The 20683-nt window shown below is 30.0% G+C and overlaps 1 protein-coding gene across 1 annotated transcript in view; it reads left to right on the top strand.

The window, feature by feature from the left end:
- LOC129981087 (uncharacterized) overlaps positions 1–20587 on the top strand; it is a 31680-nt gene extending 11093 nt beyond the window's left edge. The window contains exons 2-11 of the mRNA XM_056091737.1: positions 1336–1406; positions 5713–5834; positions 8762–8865; positions 10498–10719; positions 11988–12035; positions 13384–13551; positions 15351–15470; positions 17381–17509; positions 19110–19268; positions 20403–20587. Coding sequence (XP_055947712.1) covers positions 1336–1406; positions 5713–5834; positions 8762–8865; positions 10498–10719; positions 11988–12035; positions 13384–13551; positions 15351–15470; positions 17381–17509; positions 19110–19268; positions 20403–20560 — 1301 coding nt within the window. The 3' untranslated portion in view covers positions 20561–20587. The remainder of the gene's footprint in view (positions 1–1335; positions 1407–5712; positions 5835–8761; positions 8866–10497; positions 10720–11987; positions 12036–13383; positions 13552–15350; positions 15471–17380; positions 17510–19109; positions 19269–20402) is intronic.
- The last annotated feature ends 96 nt before the right edge of the window (positions 20588–20683 follow it).

The following is a 20683-nucleotide window of genomic DNA, read 5'->3' as shown; positions in this document are numbered from 1 at the left end:
GATTATTTAAGCCTAAAAATTTGAAAACTCATATTAATTATAAAATCGTTTGTAAAATTATGCCTTTCATGTCTGTCTCGTGATTGAATAATAATGTGAATTAAATTTATTCTAATTCAAACTCCAAAAATATTTTGATTCCTAATTCACCTTTTAGAAGTAAAAATAAACTCCATTCTTGACAAACAAAAAGTCGATCTCAGATTCCTCTTGAAAAAATAATAAAATCAAGTCTTCACTTTTATCCAAACGTCTTTTAAGTGAAAATTTGGCAGTTATCTGTCCACGAATCTAATGCATCTTATGTGTAAAGATATTAAAATATATAGAATTCATATTGAATAAGTATCTGAAAGTTCACATAGGTAATGAGTTAATGGTATTGTTACGAAATTTCCGGGTTCGTTTGGATAGTGGGAGTTGTATGGTGTGAAGAACGCTCAATCAGCAGTAGAAAATAAAACAACGACGTTTATTTACACGAAGACACACAGGACAGCACAAAGACGACAACTATATACAGCACAGAAGACGATTATCTTCAGCCGAGACGTGCAGCAACAACAGCAGCATATAACAAGACTCTCTACTGTAGACAGTAGCGCACAGTAGACCGTAGACCGTCGCTGCTCCGCTAATCCCTGGAAGACCAGTTCTTCACCATCGCTTTCGACTACTCCCTCCTAGCAGCTGCGGCCGGCTCCTTTTATAGGTCCCAGGAGGAGGGGCTAGGAGCCTCTCAACCAATCAGGAACGTTCGAGGCGTATCTCGGCTCCTACTGGAAGGGTCGGAAAAATTCTCGATGTTTCGGGTATAATCTATTTCGGCGCCAAAGTCACCAAATTCGTCGCCAAGTCGCCAAGCTCTGGAACCTCCGACGCGACACGGACTCCGTCCAGTACAGATGACTGTAAAACATTCTTTCCGATGGTGGAACCAACTATGCTGGGAAGCAGCATTACAGATTCGTAACAGTATTTTGACACATCTGTATCTCATAACATAAGCTCATATTCTGCACATAATTTGAAATTCCAAAAATATTTCTGTGTCTAATGGGTCATTTTCGATGTTAAAATGTATAAGAAGTTCATATTCCGTAAATATCTGAAACGACCTCTAAAATCTATGTATCGCATGTGCCATTAGCTCCAACACTTAAAACGCATAGTAACTTAATGTTCCACAAATATCTTAAATGCTTTTATATTTTTGGATTAATTTGTATACTTAGTATGTAATCAAAATCAGAAATAAAATTACAAAATTTTTAGTGCTGTTATATTGCTTCGACAAAAAAAAAATAACAATATTTTTCTCATTTCCTTTTATAGTTCTTGCATCTGTCAATGATGATTGTGACCCATCAACAATACCTGTCATGGACAGTTTTGATATAAAAAGAGTGAGCATTATCAATTTTATTACCTATTCATATTTATTATTTTTGTGATTTTTAAATGCTCTTTTACCCCTTAATGCTACTTTTACACTTTTCCAGTCATATGTGTATATGTGTGTCATAAAAAATAAACGTAATATTTAGTCTTTTTAAACAGGAAAGACAAAACATTTTAATTATGCAGAACACGATATGTTGTGTGCGTTGCAGGGACCAGTTTCATTCATTATTGTATTAAGGTCTTACATTATGAAGCCCTTTTTTTAATAATAAGTCATTGCATCAAGCGAAATAGAATTTATCTGATAATATCATGAGAAAATGAATAAAGTAACAATATTCATGAAACTTTAACCATAACTATTTACTTACTTAAATTATTATGAAATATTACAGAAAAATAAAGAATTTCAAGCAAAACATTAACAATTATTATTTTACAGATCCTGTTAAATAAACACATAAACAATTAAATGAATAGTTTATATTCCAATATATTAAATATATATAATATTTTATTTATTCAATAGTGATTTTAATAATTCAAATTAAACTTACACACTTCTCTTAATATTTTATGCTTATACAATTTGTACTTTTGCAAATTTATATATTGGGCTTTCGATCAAGTAGTTCTGAGCAGCTGTTTACTATATTATATATTTGTGTAGACATAGGGAAAATAGGTATATTTTTTATGCAAATCAAAGGTATTTACCTTTCCATCAAGACAGTTTTCCTAAACTTTACTGAAACTTATCGTTTGTATATGCCTTTATTCTTTCACTAATCTTGTATTTTTAATACACAGCGAGGCGATAATTTGAGAGAATCTCTATTCCATAGAAATGCAAATCACATCAGCCTTAAGTAATGTTGTTTGTTATTTTATATTTATTCTGAATTCGAACATCTAAATATAATAATAAAATAACCAACACAAATATAAACTGAAAAATAACAAATTTGAATTGTCTATTAAAACATGTAATATATTTGAATTGTCGATAGCCGCATATTTGAATTGTCCAATGAAATTGCAAAATTAGTCTCCCTTAATTCAAACTTTATGCCAAATGATAGTTTAAAATTAATTACTTGGAAATCTTACCTCTCTCGAGAACTTTTCATAGATAACTATATTTTCATTTGCCGATGATAAACACAGTCCATTTTGCAGTCTGAATTAATCCTATTTTCTTCTGCTTTTTTTAAAAAATCTTTTTCACAATGCCAGTTCTCAAACGAATGATTTCTTTCACAGATATGGCGGGAATCGTCTGCGAGTTTAAGGTTCCTTTTTGCATCTGCTCTTCTCATGAATAAAAGTAGTGAATGCATAAACAAGAAAGATCATTGGGCATTTTTATCATCCGAACCACTGTCTAATTTTACCAAACGATTTTGCCTCCCCCCTCCCTCCCTTCTAATTTACGTTACATAAAACACCCGTTCTCACCCGCACAGTCGAAATGAAAAATTGTACTTCATGATTGGAATGCATCTCAGTAACGCCCGACTTCGTTTGTTATTCTTTTTCTGCACCGAACGATATTTAACTGTGAACATATCTTTTAATCAAGGATATAGAAACAGTGATCTAAACTATTAACAAGTGGCAAATTTAGGCATTTTGAGTAATAAGAGTTTCCTTTTTTTTTAATAAATTAGACAATTTGGTTTCATATTAATACTTTTTTTAACTTAACATCATATTGATAATTTGTTTTGTTAATGGGTTGTTTTTTTTTTCACTTTCTCATATACGTAGTATAGAGAAAGTATAGTAATCGTCAAAAAATTCCAAAATTTTCACATTATTGAAAAATGACCGTCCGTCTGCCTGTGTTCCATCCTTCTAATTCAAAAACGCTTTGAGCTAGAAGGATGAAATTTGGTTTACTGTCTTTACACCAAATTTGCAAGTTTTTATCAGATTTTGAGCAAAATTCTTTCAGAAGAAATCTGTCTGTCCGGCTATTCGAATATAAATTAACTCGATAACTACAAAATGAAAGGAGCTAGATAAATAAAATTTGGTACTCAGATTTAATATCGTTATCATAGACCAAATTTTCAGCCAAACCCAATGAGGGAATGACCATCTTGGAGAGGTTCGATAATGATGACGGACCTTTTTTGTAATTTAAAGATTTTATTGTTTCTCCGCTTTCAGGAGTTGGTTTGAGCTTTGCCTTTCGGCTTGCTGCTTCGTCGATGATGTTACAAAGACTGATAGTTTTTTACATATACCGCTAGAGGGCGTTACAAGTGAGAGGCGGGGCAACATGCTTACGTAACACATCTATCGGTTTGTACTTTCAGAAACATATAAACGCGATAAGTCAAAAACTAAATAATTAAATTTATCAAATTTGGTATAGAATTTTGTGATCGCCAAATAAATCGCCAAGGATGACAGGGCAGATTCAGTAAAAATGCTAAATTCACGCCAAAGGTTAATATTTTTTTAATTATTAGCGTTCTCAGGGATAACTCTTTAAATAGAGAGTATACGAGAAAATTTTCTGGAGACCACTCCCACCGGTTTTGTTTGTATATTACGATTCATCGGTTCAATTCATGTCTATACACACTGTTATTTAAACAGAAAGCTCTATGTTTATAAATAATCTAAAAGCTAAATAAACGAACAGATATAGATGAAATAATATTAACAATTTGCAGAGCACAATTAGTAATTGGTCAGTTTCCTAATATTTTACAAATTATAGAATTTCTATTTTTCACAGATTTTTTTATTTCGCTCCTAGGCTAATAACATTTCTTTAAAAATTTTGCATATGGCTCCTTTCACCCCAGTTTCCTTAAGCAGCTAGCTGTCTAGCTGGAAATCAGCCACTAGACACAGCTGTAAAAATTCTTATTTAGAATAATTATAATGATATGCTCATTTGGTTAGACCATTTAAATGCAAATAAAATTAAAATAGAAGACTTTAAATGTATGAAGATACTTTAATGTGTAGATTTAGTGATAAAACAGGCAATCACTTGTTTTCTTTTGTTCCGATTTGGAATAAAGAGTCCCAGAGTTACCATATTTTTGTTTTAAGTAGTTTATTATTTTTAAAAAAAATTAGAAAAAATAATTCTTGTAATTCCTTCTCGTTTTTTTTGTTATACACAAATAAAATTAGCTTATTTAACTGAAAGTACAAAACGACTATTAACATTATAATTATTTCAAACTGAGGATCATCTCAAAAGATATATATGATTTCTAAAAGACGAATCTGAAAAACGCATTGTTTTTAAATGTTGGAATCTACTAAGATTTCACTTCAAAGCCGAAAGAAAACGTATCCCCTCAGTATCCCTTAGCACCAACTTTTAATTCCAAGGGATACTGAGATTAGATATTTGATGAGTACTGAAAGGTGTTTGATCTGATAATCCAGATGTCTTCGGTATAATGCTGATTGCAGAACCCGCTTGTTTGATGAAATGAAAACTTCTTTTCTAACTTCCGACAGACCACACACTATCCTATCTGAAAGAATTAAGAATTGTCATCTTATCCTCAATGGTTTCAGCAATCTCCATCGTCATTGAAGCCAACAGAGGTTCAACATGATCAATATTGCTCAGTATCATAATTATATTGTTTTAGTGACTCTATGTAAATCTACATAACAAATGATACAAAATTATACAATAGTAAACTATCTCCAAGACGTCCATTTTGTGATATAACTGAATTTGTCAAACAATAGAGAAAAAAATTATAATGGTTTATGGCCCAAAAATTAATTATTATGAGAGAATGCATTATAACTATATTTGATGTAAAAAATGAATTTGATTTTTAATTTTGTATTTAAAATTTTTTATGTTAGAGAGCAATTAATTATTATGAGTGAATGCATTATAACTATATTTGATGAAAAAAAATGAATTTGGATTAATTTTGTAATTAAAATTTTTCACGTTAGAGCGCAATTTCTACTAACAGAAATCTTTAAAATGGTTGTTGATTTAAATCTCTGTGCAAGTAACTGTATCTTATTAGTTACTCTAAATACTTTTTTTTGTTTTCAAATCACTCTTTTGTAACTGATGAATCCAATACATTTAATATTTATATGCCAAATCAATTTTTAAATCAGTTTCCAAAGAATTGAAATGCTTGCAGTCAACTGAATCTCAATATACTTTAAAATTATCACCATATAAATAAAAAAAAATAATAACTCTTTTTTTTTTAAGTATATGCGATGGTTGCATCAAAAGGCAATGATTTCTTTCGCCTTTCATTAATGCATATCGCAATTTTTTTCTATTTATAGTTTTCAGGAAAATGGTTTGAGCTCGCGAAAACTGCAGGAGGATACATCGATGTTTCGGATGGCGTGTGGCTAATAGAAGGCACCAACACAACAAACAAGTTCCTATACAGTGGACGAGACAAGTAGGTACTGCTCATTTCATTATTTTCTGCACAGTTCTCGTTTCCCCCCCCCCAAAAAAAAACAATTCATTTCTTTTTTTTACCTTTTCTTTGTTTATCTTCACGAATAAATCAAACACATAATGGGTAATGAAAAAAATTTTTGATTTTCTTTTACAAACTATTTTATATTTAACTATTATTATATTAATTATTATTATTATATTAATCTACTATTTAACTATTTTAATACACATTCTTTAAATCAAAACAACTTGAATACTGTAAAGCATCGACTCATTGAAGTCAATTGAGTGGTCCCAGAGAGAGTTGTCTCTCTGAAATTTTCTCGCATGCTCCCTAATAAAGATGTTGTCCCCCAGGTAAAACTTATGGAACTTCGTCAAACATATTAATTCCACGAGTGCTCAGATTTTTATTTTTATGCAAGCATGAAGATATTGTGATTCGTAATATAGTAAAAAAGAAACCGAGTAAACGTTTTTGACTCTTTTTTAACGAGTAGAAATTAAGGTTAAACATGGAATATGAATTTTATAAAAAAAAAAAAAAATCACGACCCAAATATTATTTAACCAAGTCGTTGCATTTTTGTTTCATTACATTTTACGTGCATGCAAATATACAGACCTACAGACGATCAAGCTGTGGCGGATTGAATTGAGCGAGAATAGAACCTGTGACCTTGTGGTTCGCAGCCCAGTAACATGACCGCGATACAAAAGCAATTGCTCATGCAGAGTGGCTGTTAAATAGCTTATAAGCTATTCACCATAGACTCTCCCTCCAGTGAGTCGGAGGTGAGACGAACGATATGGTTGTTGAGTGGTGATGTATTAGCTGTTGATTCTAATGTGCCTGTACACATTTGAGTAGCGCCAAGCGTTATGGCGAGCGTGTGTTGTTGAGTGGTTGCTGATGCTGTTGCGGCGTCAAGTGAGTCTGACGACTTTGGTTGCAGGTCACCAATGCGACGGATTGAATTGAGAAAGGATAGAACCTGGGACCTAGTGATTCGTAGCCCAGTAACATGACCACGATACAAAAGCAATTTCTCGTGCAGCGTAGCTGTTAACTGGCTTATAAGCTATTCACCACAAACCCATTGATGGAACATGATTCAAAATTTAAAACTAATTTACATTTTAGATGTTAAAACTAAGTACCAAATTTTATCCATTTGACTATTTACATACTGTAGATAGAAAGTTAGCCATATACCCTGTGATTATATTTCACTCAAAAATTGACAAAAACTGCAAATTAATGTAAAAGCTAAAATTCAATACCGAATTTCATCCGTCTTGCTCAAGGTATTTTTGAGTTCTCATGTTCAGAGAGATATGTACATGTACAGAGAGATGTAATTCCAAAAAACGTAATTTTGGACCCAGGGAGATTTGAAACATGGGAATTCATCTAAATCTCGAATTCAAAAGTTTATTGCAATTCTCTTTGTATTCTAAAAATACGAAAAAAAAAAGGAAAGATACGCATCTATCAATGAGTCTATTTAGTATGCCCAGAGTTTATTGTCGAAAGTAGATTCGAAATTGTTTCAAAGTAAGGGCCAAAATCCTTTGATATTTTAAGAAAAAACACTCCTGAACTTTTTTTTGTTTGGTAAGGAGACTCATTCTCTTTCATAAACTAGCAATAATTTTTTGACTTCAAATATAGCGCATTGTTCCTAATAGATATTGAGTTGGAATATTTTGAATACTTCTAAAAAGTAATAATGAATTCTGAAATCCATAAATACGAATGAAAATTCGAATATTCAAAATACTAAATTCGAAAAACTTGGATTATTAAAGTCTATAATTGTGTACAGAATTTGTATAATAGAAACATTAGACATAAAATTCTTCAAAACTTTCTTACATATTCTCTAATAAAATAATTAAGCCACCCCAACCCATACCTTAAACTTGTGGACCTTGGGTAAGTCGGCGAATATTGGCGAACAATAGTTATAAAATACAGATCTTTGGCGACAATTTAGCATATTTATTTATCGAGGAGAATATGTATTTTGAACGCCTTCTTGCTGCCGATTGACGCCAAAATTTGACAAAACTATGTAAATTTATATAACATACCGATTTCATTGATTTAAGTCACTGCATTTATGTGTGATTGCTTTTTTGTGCATGAGACAGTGCAGTTCGACAGATGATTGACCATATGAAGGATGTGGTTTTAAATTTGATTAGTATTTATATTTCACATGCTAAATCTCTGCACAACATTTTACCTAAGTTTTTTACGTTTTGTATTTATCGAATTCATATGTACATCGTGGTCAGACAGACTGCGAATGGATTTCATTCAAAATTTGATTGAATTCTACAAATTTTATAGTATTTCCATATGCCAAATTTCATCCGTCTAGATTAAAGCGTTTTAAAATTATCATGCTGACTGATATCAGACTGACAGATAGACACACAGGGATTCAGGGAGGTCTGAAGCATAAAGTTTGTCAAAATGTCAAGTTCTAATTTTTTTTTCGATTACAATACTTATTTTATACTGCGTATACAGGAAAGAAAAAATGTGTAAAATATTGCAGGGAAACATTAAAATAAAGATTTGGATTCTATGTTTAATATTAACACAGATATATAAATGGAAGCTCTTCCTAACAAGGAAACTTTTATACTTTTGTATTCAAAAAGTAGATTTCCTTTTTAAAAAAAATTACGTTTTCTTGCTTTATTAAAGCACACTTGAAATGCACATTCAAAAAAAAGCAAAATGTTTTAAAGAAATTGTTTGTTTTTAATAAATTGCAAAGCAGAATATCTTAAAATCTAGCTTCTAAATAAGGCATTTTATGGGGCATTGTAACCCGGAATATTTCAACAATATTTAACAAGTTATCTAATAAATATGACGCTAAAGTAAGTTTTATTTATTTTTAGCAATCAGCATTGTATAAGGCCCATCAAAGGAGCCGTATCAGCTGCTAAGGAGCCTCCTGGGATGCTCACATTGAAATACCAAACTTATTCAACCCATGTGGAAGGTAAAATCATATTAAAAATTAAAAATTCCCAGAAATGTAAGATAATGGTCTGAAATATTCAAATATCTAGAGAGAATAGATCCCAGACTTAAAAAGCAAAAATAAACGTTTAACAAACATATTTCATTCTACAGGAAAAAAAATAACCATTTTATTACTGTAAAAAAATGTCAAGAAAATATTCTATATCATTCTAAAAAATATTGGAATACAGCAGAAAAAAAAATTTGTATTCATTAGCTAAAATAGTTTAATATTTCCCTTATTAAAAATATGTGCGAGTTAAATTATCTTTAATATCACTGCTGTTGTTGCTAGTATCTCTATCATAATGAAACAGATAATCATTGTCCAAAATATTTTAGCATTGCTTATCCGTCAAAAATATATTTTACTTCATCTGAAGCTACCAATTCAGCAATATTTTTTATTCATGATTTCTTCAAATCAATATTGGAAATTAAAGATTAATCTCAAATAATCCCTTTCTCTTTCTTTTCTGACAGGCACTATTACCAGAGTTTTTGATCCAATGGTTTAAAAAAATCTTGTCAATTGTCTCTGTTACCAAGTCTAAAATATTTCACTGAGTGACTTTGCTGTTTGTAAAAATAGCTTATCTAAATCTCATATAGAATGCAGGCACTAGCAGCTGCTTTGAAAATTCATTTTTAAAACAACTACTAGAACAAATAAAAATAATTTCTTCTTTATTTAAGAAAACTAGTTTTGAGCTAACAGAGTAAACAAACTATTTGTTTTTGATAATAATAATAAATAAGTAATATAAAAAAAAAAATTTAAGTCAATTCCTACTTTCAAAAGAATTGAACTCGCATTCTTCACCTTCACGTGAAAAATACAGAAATCCTTGCATTTTACCGATTGAATTACTGCCTGTTGATTTCAGCTTTCATTACAAACTGCTAAAACTCTATTTAAAGTATATTTAAAATTAATTAAATTTAATAATTAATGAATTAATATTTGAAAAAACATCAAGTGTCATCCACTACAAGTTTTATAAAAATGCATTTGAACTTGAATGGGTGAATAAAAAGTATTTTATTAACGATTGAAAATTTGAGCAAGATATATTTATATATTGTTACGAAATTTCCGGGGTTCGTTTGGATAGTGGGGGTTATATGGTGTGGAGAACACTCAATCAGCAGGCGGCAGTAACTCGGTTCTTACTGGACGGATCGGAAAAATTCTCGATGTTTCGGGTATAATCTATTTTGGCGTCAAAGTCGCCAAATTCGTCGCCAAGTAGCCAAATGGTCGCCATGTTTGTCGCTAAGCTCTGGAACCTCCGACGCGACACCGGACTCCGTCTAGTACAGATGACTGTAAAACATTCTTTCCGATGGTGGAACCAACTATGCTGGGAAGCAGCATTACAGATTCGTAACAATATATAGGGAATTGGAAAAACGGACTTGGATGAATATCTCTTTATAAGATTGCAATACCAAATCAGCTTTTACTTCTAGCTCATACCGAAAATATTGCTGAGCTGTAGATTTCTTACAAAAAAAATTGCTTTAAATTCGACTCATATTTTCACATTTATTTACACGAAGAGATTTTACTTGGGTATTATCTCTAATATTTTGTTCTGTTTTATAGAAACTGTCAGGGTTCTATTTACTGATTACGTGTCCGTGGCGGTCATCTACACATGCATGTTCCATGTTCATCATGTAAAAGAAGTATGTCATGCGGCCGGTCTTTTCGGCGCTATTTGGACAAGAAAACCTCATGTGGATGTAGAAGTATACGAAAAAGCAGTGCAGTATCTTGAAATGGCCTGCATCCAAAAAACAACCCTAATTATTAGAAATGTCATCGGTAAGTAGTAATAGCATTTTTGTTACAGCTCTCTGATACGAAGGTTATTTTCGACTATACTGCGCTAGTCTGATTATAAAATTGTTAATAACTGATGAAAGATACAAATCTGTATATTAAAGTATAAAAAAAACCAGTCTCCCAGTCCAGTAATTAATCTAATTTCACTATTTTCTTTTCATATGAAAACTTTTGGTCTAGATATGTTATCAAAGATCGTCTGTTCTCAACCACCCCTATTTTCAAGAATATTTTCAAACACATTACTCGGCTGTACATTCTCTACAGAGGAAAAAAAGCGTCAAGCTCCCAATCACAATCACTATACGATTCCGAAAATCTTTATTTCATATAAAGACCCATGTCCCCTATGTTATGTCATTGTCATCAATGATCGCCTGCCCTACACCACATTCGATTTTCAAGGAATTATTTTTAAAAAAGTACTTCACTATACATTTTTTAAGGGGACAAGGGCATAACGAAATTCTGCACCACAACCATTGCACCAATTTAGAGAAATTTTTATTCCATACGAAAACTTATGATTTTAATTACATCATCAGCGGTCACCTAACTCCCAATATCCTAAAGCTCGAGAGTTATCATAAAATTAAACTTTAACAGAGTTTCCAACCTTAAAAACTGGTCCAGTTCGCTAATTTTCAGATATTTCTAGCCAATCCCAATGCTCCATGTGTATTATTCAATTTTATTTAGTAAAATAACACCTTTTTTTTTTATTTTGGCAAAATGTGCGATATGATTTTGGACAAGTTGGTCTTCATGTCTATATTTCTACACTTAGAACTCTCGCAGACATGACTCAATTCATATATTCGGGCCATCTATTTAATTAGATTTTTTTTTTTTGCTACCTATTTACTATAGTTGTAACAGGGTCATGTAATTAGATGGATGGTTCAGTGCAATTACAAAATAGCTGTAATACACAGGCGTATTTATGTAATTACCAAAACTAGAGTCGCCGATGGCGATATATAAAATTTTTTTTATACTATGGGCTCTTCAATAAAATACACAAAACTATACAATAAATGTGTACAAAATCTTCCATTTGCATATAGCAAAATCTTGCCAAAAGAGGAAACAAGCGAATTGCCATGCTCCTAGCAAGAATCATTCAATCAGATATACCACCATTTACTTTAAAATAACTTCCAGATATCTTATGTACTAATAAAACATATGCAACATATTTTTATTTCAATTTATTAATGCTTTTCTTTATTTATTTTTCATTTTAGGACCATGCAGAGTTGATAATTGGGATTTTAGAATTGATGACTTCCCAGGTATTTAATCACTTCGTAAATGGATTCTTTTGTGGTGTTATCAAAACTATTAAATTAAATCCATAATTTTTTGTAATTATAATATATAATTGGACACATTAAACTGTGCATAAATTCTAACACGCATTTAAATTTCTTAATATAGGTATATGAGAATTTGTTTGGAGAATTTTAATACATATAATAGAAATATTTTCAGATTATTGATTTCAATTATAAATATTTATTTCCTTTGCTCTTCTTTTGGACAAAAATTGTTTAAATATTTTGAAAATATGACAAAATATTTATAAATATTTATTTTATAGAAATAAGTAAAAGGAAATGCAAAAATAAAATTTATATTTTTAAATTAAAAATTGAAAAGTAATGAGAAAAACGATCAGTCATCACAAAAATAATTTAGTATTCCCATTCTGATTAATACCACTACCGATGCAGCTACAATAAGGATTTAATTTTTAAGAAAGTCATTATAGTAAACTGTATGGTATCATATCATAAACATAATCATATACTGTTTAAAAATATAAATTACTAACATTTATTGCTGTTTTTAATTTGCACCCATGTATTTACAAAAAATAAAAAATGACCGAGTTAAAAATATCTAAAAATAATCGATGATAGAATTCAATAATCCTGAATGAAATTTACAAAAGTTAATTTCATTCAAGAAAGAAAATTCTCAAATTTCTTTGAACGTCAATAATAAAGACTGAATTTCTCTCCCTATCTTCTAAGTAACCAGACTCTGCAGATGTTCAAAACGTAATAGAACTCTTGCCAAACGTTTGTTCGCATATGTTGTATTCTTAAAATAAATGCTACAAAAATACTCAATTTCAAACTATCCAAATTTTGATATTTTTCGTGATTAAAAGGTTCTTAATGGAGTGCAAAACAAGAAAAGTCTGTTGGCAATATAACAGGAGATTTTAGAGAGCTTAGCTTGTTCTCCAAATTTTAACTGACAGTCAAAGTAAAGTTATTGTAAAAAATGGTTCAAAGTTATTTCTACAGTCTATATGCTCGCACATTCTTGGCATAAAAAGAACAAAAAGATAAAATAAATTGTTACCATCAAACTTCACAAAAAATAAATTTTGCAATGTATCCAAATTAATTGTTGTATTTTAAGAAGCGTGTTATGCAGAGGATTTTCTTTAGTTCAATTTTGCAAGGCAATCTTAAATATTGTTATAAATTAAAATATTGTTATTAATATAAATAGTTTAAAATGTGAAATCGAATCCACAAATTGGTTCTCGATTGCATAAAAGCACCCCAATATTCTTACTGTTTCGGCTATTTTTACAATTATTTAATCATATCCGTGTTATGACAGCACCAGATTATTGTTACCAACCTGTGGATTTGGGATCTTGCCGTGGAAGCATTCAGCGGTATTACTTTGACCCGAAAGAAAAGATTTGCAAGATATTCAACTACGGAGGCTGTGGCGGAAATAAAAATAACTTCATGTCACTCCCAGAATGCCAGAAAAACTGCATTAGTAAGTATCTTTTCATTACTCTACTTTATATTGGAAAAAGTTATTAAACTTCCTGATTTCAAAAAAATCATCACAACTCTACTTTATATGTCGACAGTCTACCAAAACCCAGTATTACAATATGTTTCCACCAATATCCTAATAGGGTAAAGTGCGTTAGGGGATGGCTAATGGTACTATATTCTGGCTAGTATCTTGCTTATGTTTATTCAAAACCGAATAAAATGATACCCTTTTTATTAATGCAATTTACTAGTGAATTCTTAATGAGACAAAATAACTTAATGTCACTCCCAGAATGCCAGAAAAACTGCATTAGTAAGTATCTTTTCATTACTCTACTTTATATTGGAAAAAGTTATTAAACTTCCTGATTTCAAAAAAATCATCACAACTCTACTTTATATGTCGACAGTCTACCAAAACCCAGTATTACAATATGTTTCCACCAATATCCTAATAGGGTAAAGTGCGTTAGGGGATGGCTAATGGTACTATATTCTGGCTAGTATCTTGCTTATGTTTATTCAAAACCGAATAAAATGATACCCTTTTTATTAATGCAATTTACTAGTGAATTCTTAATGAGACAAAATAACTTAATGTCACTCCCAGAATGCCAGAAAAACTGCATTAGTAAGTATCTTTTCATTACTCTACTTTATATTGGAAAAAGTTATTAAACTTCCTGATTTCAAAAAAATCATCACAACTCTACTTTATATGTCGACAGTCTACCAAAACCCAGTATTACAATATGTTTCCACCAATATCCTAATAGGGTAAAGTGCGTTAGGGGATGGCTAATGGTACTATATTCTGGCTAGTATCTTGCTTATGTTTATTCAAAACCGAATAAAATGATACCCTTTTTATTAATGCAATTTACTAGTGAATTCTTAATGAGACAAAATAACTTAATGTCACTTCCAAAATGCCAGAAAAACTGCATTAGTAAGTATATTTTCAATACTCTACTTTATATTGTAAAAAGCTAGTCGGAGTGAATCTACAAAGTTCACGTTCCAAATACAGTATGATTTTTTATAAGAGCTTTAAATCAGTAGCGGATTTCCAGCTACGTAGTTGCCTAGTGCCGCGAGCTTGAGAATAGGCCTCAGGCAGATCGATTAAAATACTTTTATCTCCCTAGTGGCCAAATAAGTAAGTTTGTAAAAATTACAAATTCTATGAATGATAAAATGTTAAGATAAGAGATATAAATAAAATTAAAACAAATAATATTCTTTTTGAACCAGCTGATTGCCAAAAGTTAATATTTATTTTTTTTAAAAATCAGCAAGTTTTACAGGCTCCACTTTATTTTTATTTTGCATGACCTTTTGTAAAAGATTTTGGTGTTATTCGTTAATCAACTTAAAAATGAAAATAATTATAATAATAATAATCTACATTTGATGTACTGTGTAATCTGTTAAGTTAGAGTAAAATTTTTACATTAAATGTATGGATGGAAACTTCTTCATCCAGCATAATTGTTTTAAGAAAAGAAACTACATACACATGTGGTGGCAACTTCATGAGCCAGATAATATCCTCCGGCAATGAGTGTACACTTTTGTCTAGTGGGTTTGTTACTCGGCTATGAACCCTAAAGTAGCGAGCGAACCTTAAACTTGCACACACACCAAGCTTTAGAGTTGAGAAAAATAAAGTGGGTTTTCCTTAACTATTAACAGATAGATCTCATCATTCATTTTATCTTACAATTTTCGATCAGAAGAATATAAAATGTATATTATTATAGCATACAAAATGATAAAACATGATTTATACAGCTGCTTCTGAGAAAGATCCGGTGTGCATGTCCATTGCTAAATGTGGGTTGCACTGCTCACCCTGTTGTACAGAAGACAGAAATGGCTGCGTGCAGTGCAACTGTGAACATATAATAGAAGGTAAGAATAACCCTTTGCCAAAATTCTTTTAAGAAAACATATAATAGGAAAATGCTAATAATGAATACTATGCAGAACACTCCAATGCAACACATACGCATTCTGAGTAAAATTCTAGCAATGATAAATATTTTGGAAATGATATATGAAACTGGAATGTTTAATATCTGTTCTATGACTATCGAAGTGTCCACTATTAGTGGTTCAATAGTTGATTTCTAAATCGTTAGAGATAGGCATATGAGGCCTAATGAGAAAAGGTTTTAACTGGTTATTTTTAAATTATTTTATTTAATTGATGTACAGCTGAAAAAATGAGGTCTAAATTTTTGTACAATTTTCCAATTTTATTAGACATATTCAGAAAAATATTTTTACCACAGTAGTGTTTAAAAATACACACTACTGTGGTCCACTAAAAATCCACTAATTTACAACTAAAACTGTACTGAGTTAGAATGATTCTATCTGTTTTGGAAGATTTTAGACCATCTGAAGGCTGCCTGGTAGAAGATCCGTACAGTGTCCCTTTCAAGGCAGCCATTGGTTGGCTTAAGTAACAAAATTTAAATCTTCTCAGCTCTGTCTTTTTGATCGAAAAAGAAAAGAATCTTTTTGTTTAAAATATTAGTAAATCCAGAGTATTTTACTAAATACGACTAATAGAAACAAGTGACTGTATGAAAATTTAGATTCATAATCATTTTATGATTGTATTTATTGGCTCAAATAACATTAAATATTGTAATTTATGTCATTTGAACTATCTTTTCAACTACTGGAAATATGAGTTTATGTTTAACGGTTTAAACATTAGCTATCGGACTACATTTAGAGCGAACATTGTATGTTGAGTGAAACCAATTCTACAGTAGTACTTTTTTTTCTAATTTCCATAACATTTAAAAATTTATTTTCAACTTTGACCATAATAACTTGCACATCAACAAATTATTTCATATTTCCCTAACGGAATGGAAGATAAATAAATACAATAGTTAAAAATGCTTATAATAACTTTTATTTGTTTGTACTAATACTAAATAAGCAGATAAAGACTTGAGTCTGTGCGCTTATATTTTACCTAATTTGGCATATATCAACAAATTAGGCACACATTAAATGTCACCAAAGATACTTTTTTCCGACACGGTAAGATACAAAATCCCTCATAACCTAGAAATCGACTTTTTTTTAACGATTGCAGCGCATTTTCTAAGAATACTTCGCATACGAGAAAATAAAATCAATAATAACTTATATACATTTCACTAAAATATTCAAATATCTTAATGATCTTAATGAAATTTTGAAAAACATTAAATGATATTGAACAAATTTTATTAAATTTTTAATTAAAAAGAAGAAACCTGCAACAAATAGTAGCTTTGCAGCATTTATCGCCAAACACAAATGTTGGCGCAAAATCTCACTTTTTGGCAATGTAGAATCTACCTGAGGTAGCGTTTTTATTAACCTAATACTATCACTCATGTACAGAAAGAGGAAAACATTATCCGACAATGGCAATCACCTGTCACAACTGGCAACTACATGCCATTGTTGAAATTGCATTAAATCCATAACTTGTAAAACATTTTCTTGTGTGTCTAAAGCCGAAGTTTGGAGAGAGACTACCGTGTTCATAAAATCATTTTTGCCTCTTGGGCAAGCTCTGGATTAAATATTAATTGCAACAATCGTCCAAAAACAGCTGTCTTGTATCTTCCGAGCTAATGTTAATATAATTAAACTGGGCAAAATATTTTTAATGAACAGAATTATTTTTAAAAACGTTAAATTCTACATAGAAATGGCAAAATTTAATAAACTTTATTACTAGTAAAATGCATAAATAAGACATATATTTGATTTCAGCCATTACTCCATCTTATTGTTTCTCTTTCCAGATGACTTCCTGAACTGCGTCAAAACTCCATCTCAGTGTGCTTCTGATTGTGATGTTGAACATTTTTATCCTGGTTGCTACGTCTGCAGATGCGACAGAGAAATCAAAATTGATGAATCGGCTCTAGGAGGTAATGTAATAATGATATATAAGCCAAATCCATACTCTGCAGAAAATAATTTTTATTTTTGTAGCTACATATTAACCTTTATTTTTGTTAATTTTTACTCCTTGAACAAAACTTATTGACAGCGGTGTGTAGGGATTCTAAAACCTATTGAGGCAGAAAAACTTTTAGTGGCCTTAATTATACATTATTCATACAAATTTTACAAATATATACAATAATTATAAATATATTACAAATACATATTTGTGTGTAGGAGGGAGGGGGAATATTGATACTCTGCAGACCAGACCGTTTGGTCCAAAGTTACCAAATTTGGTTCACTTATATAATTATATTTAAGAAAACGCAAGCTATACTTTGTATTCACTTTTTAGTTTTTCCAGTAAAATTTCAAATTGGATCTTTGCGGGTTCTGAATATGCAGTAGAAATTTATATTTTGGAATAAAAAGCAAAACAATCATTCTCGTTTCACATTATACGGCATTGTTTTTCAATGAACGTAGATTTAAATAAGATAAAGTTTTCAAACTAACAAAATTTTCGGAGATTCATTAAATATTTTCTTCCCTTCACGAATATTTAAAAAAGTAGTTAATCTGCTAAAAAATATCTTTGCACAATTTCAGTATATCCACTTATACAAATAGTTGTAGTCACTATTTCAATATCACTATATTTTTTTTCTTAGAAACTGGACTGATCTACTCAGCAGAAAAGAAATGAGATTCCGCAAATAGTCTTGTTTCGCTTTTACAACTATGGCGACGGTCTTTTATTCTCGCAATGTTTAAAGAGATCGGCATTTTTTTTAAATGAAACATACGAAAGAATTTAAAGTTTCCTATACTTTTTTGGCTTTTAAGGAAAATTTCAAGATTTTCTGTCTCAAAATTTCTCCCAGTTTTAAAGGTGATTTTAAAATTCCCTGTGCTTTTCCTGTATTGTAGGAACCCTGAATTTCCTGAAGGTTAGAAAATAAATGAACTGTACAGTTACAGTTTTAATAGCACTATGATCTCATGTAATGAAAACTTAATGACAGGACTTCATTAAGATAATTCATGTGCTCAATAAGCAGAACATGCGTAAGGCTAATAAAATAATACAGAATAAAATCTGGCATAATTTGATGCATAAAAATGCTTTATTGAAGAAACCATGAATATCAGATTATGCAGCAGATATTTAAGTGAAACGAAACACAATCAATATTCCATCTAGGTGGTCATCATAGAGGCTGGAATCTAATATTCAAATTAATGAGAGAGAAAAATCATGCATTCAGTGCAATATTACTATTTTCCTTTTAAAGAAAAAATCTTCACGCTAAATATTTATGACGTTTACTGGCTGCTGAATCTATCTTAACTAAATGTCATTATATGATTAAAATGTTTTAAAATGCTAATACAATTAATAAGTTCAATCTAAATGACATTATCTAGATTGAAACATGTCTAAACTTAACATCACGACAAATTTTAGGTACATGAATCAATTTAACCAAAGATTAATGGATTTGTTGATTCGTTATGTTATTTTTTATTAAGAAAATGGTAATCCATTATTAATGATAGTTTTTTTTTTTTTTTTTACAGTTTGCAATGAGGTGAAAGTTGTGGGAAATTGCAACAACAAAATAGAGCGTTTCTATTATAATAATGTCGATGATAAGTGTGAGAAATTTATTTATTCTGGATGTAATGGGAATAACAACAATTTCAATACTAAACAAGAATGTGAAGAAAAATGTTTAAGTAAGTATCCATTTCCCTTTTAGTTAAAAGTTTATTTAAGATTTAGATAAGTTTATTATTTAAAGATTGCAAAACCGAAAAATGATCAACAAAATAAAATACTAAATTTACTAACTGAAATTATTACTATCCTCCATTTAGTTTATTTTAAACTCTATACATTTGTGTTAAAATTCAGGGGGGTTTTTTTGTTTGATTGTTTGTTTGCTAAATATTGCATGGAAATATTAGTGATTATATAATTTTTCAAGAAAATAGCATTTTCGAAAAATTTTGGAAGTAAAAGTATCAAAATCATTTCTAGCATAATATTCAACCATCTAAGTCCCTAAATATTTTGGCATTTAAAAATTTTGAGGTAAACAAAAGGAAAGGTTTTAAAACAAAGAACTTTATTAATTTATTTAACATCAAATATTAAAAAATCTTAAGAATATTTTATAAAAGAAATTTTAAGAAAACATAAATAAAAATTACCTGCTCTTGAAATGAGGATGGAAAACAGAATAAGTTAGTTAACCAGTTAAAGCAATATTAAGAATAGGTTAGAAATACGAAAAATATGAAAATAGAATATTTTGTATTTACTATATATTGACTTTATACTACACAGTTTCAACTCAGTGCATCGAAATAATGTATGCATTCAAAATTATTATTATTCATAGAAATTATAAATTTCCTTTTCAAAAAAACTTAAGCTAATACCCTCTATAGCAACTTTTTTTTACAATATTTACATATTTTTCTACAGCAGTTTTATTTCTGGAGATATTTCTGGTAGCTTTCATACCTATTTCTTTCACAGAACAAAAATAAATCAGACTTTAAATAGTTACAACTAATTTAGAAAATAAAACCATTCGCCAAAACCCATAAAATTAAAATTTTGCCGATACTAAAATTACGAGCATGAAGGTTTATCTGACCACATAGACGCATATCAAAAACAAATGTTTAAATGTATCACAAAAACTTTAAAATTCTTAAATCGAATAAAATTGTGTTGAATTATTTGAAATAAACCAAAAACTTAGTGAATTTTAAAGAAAGGAAAAGATTGAAAATCTTCATTTTTAAGCATCAGTGATAATGTTAATTTTGGTACTGTTTTTTGAATAATTTTTTTTCCAGGTTCAAATAATGTGTTACAGAATTCTATGCAAAAAATACCAGATGATGATGAACCAGATGATTCCACAGCAATCAGATGCAATTTTTTGCTTATCTTGCTTGCCATATTTTCAATATATTTTCATAACATTATAATCACACATTCAAAAATTCTCTAAAAGACCAGTAAAATATGTTTAAATGTTTTCTTGTCTGAAAAAATTAAAGACTATCTGTTCAGTATCCTAACTCTTAGAAAAATGCATATATATTTTTTTATATTATAAAATAAAAGTAGAACA

Source organism: Argiope bruennichi, chromosome 8 (assembly GCF_947563725.1).
Source record: "Argiope bruennichi chromosome 8, qqArgBrue1.1, whole genome shotgun sequence".
NCBI classification, from domain to species: Eukaryota; Metazoa; Arthropoda; class Arachnida; order Araneae; family Araneidae; genus Argiope; species Argiope bruennichi.
Note: the sequence above shows the minus strand (reverse complement) of the source record. Positions and strands in the feature narration are given on the sequence as shown.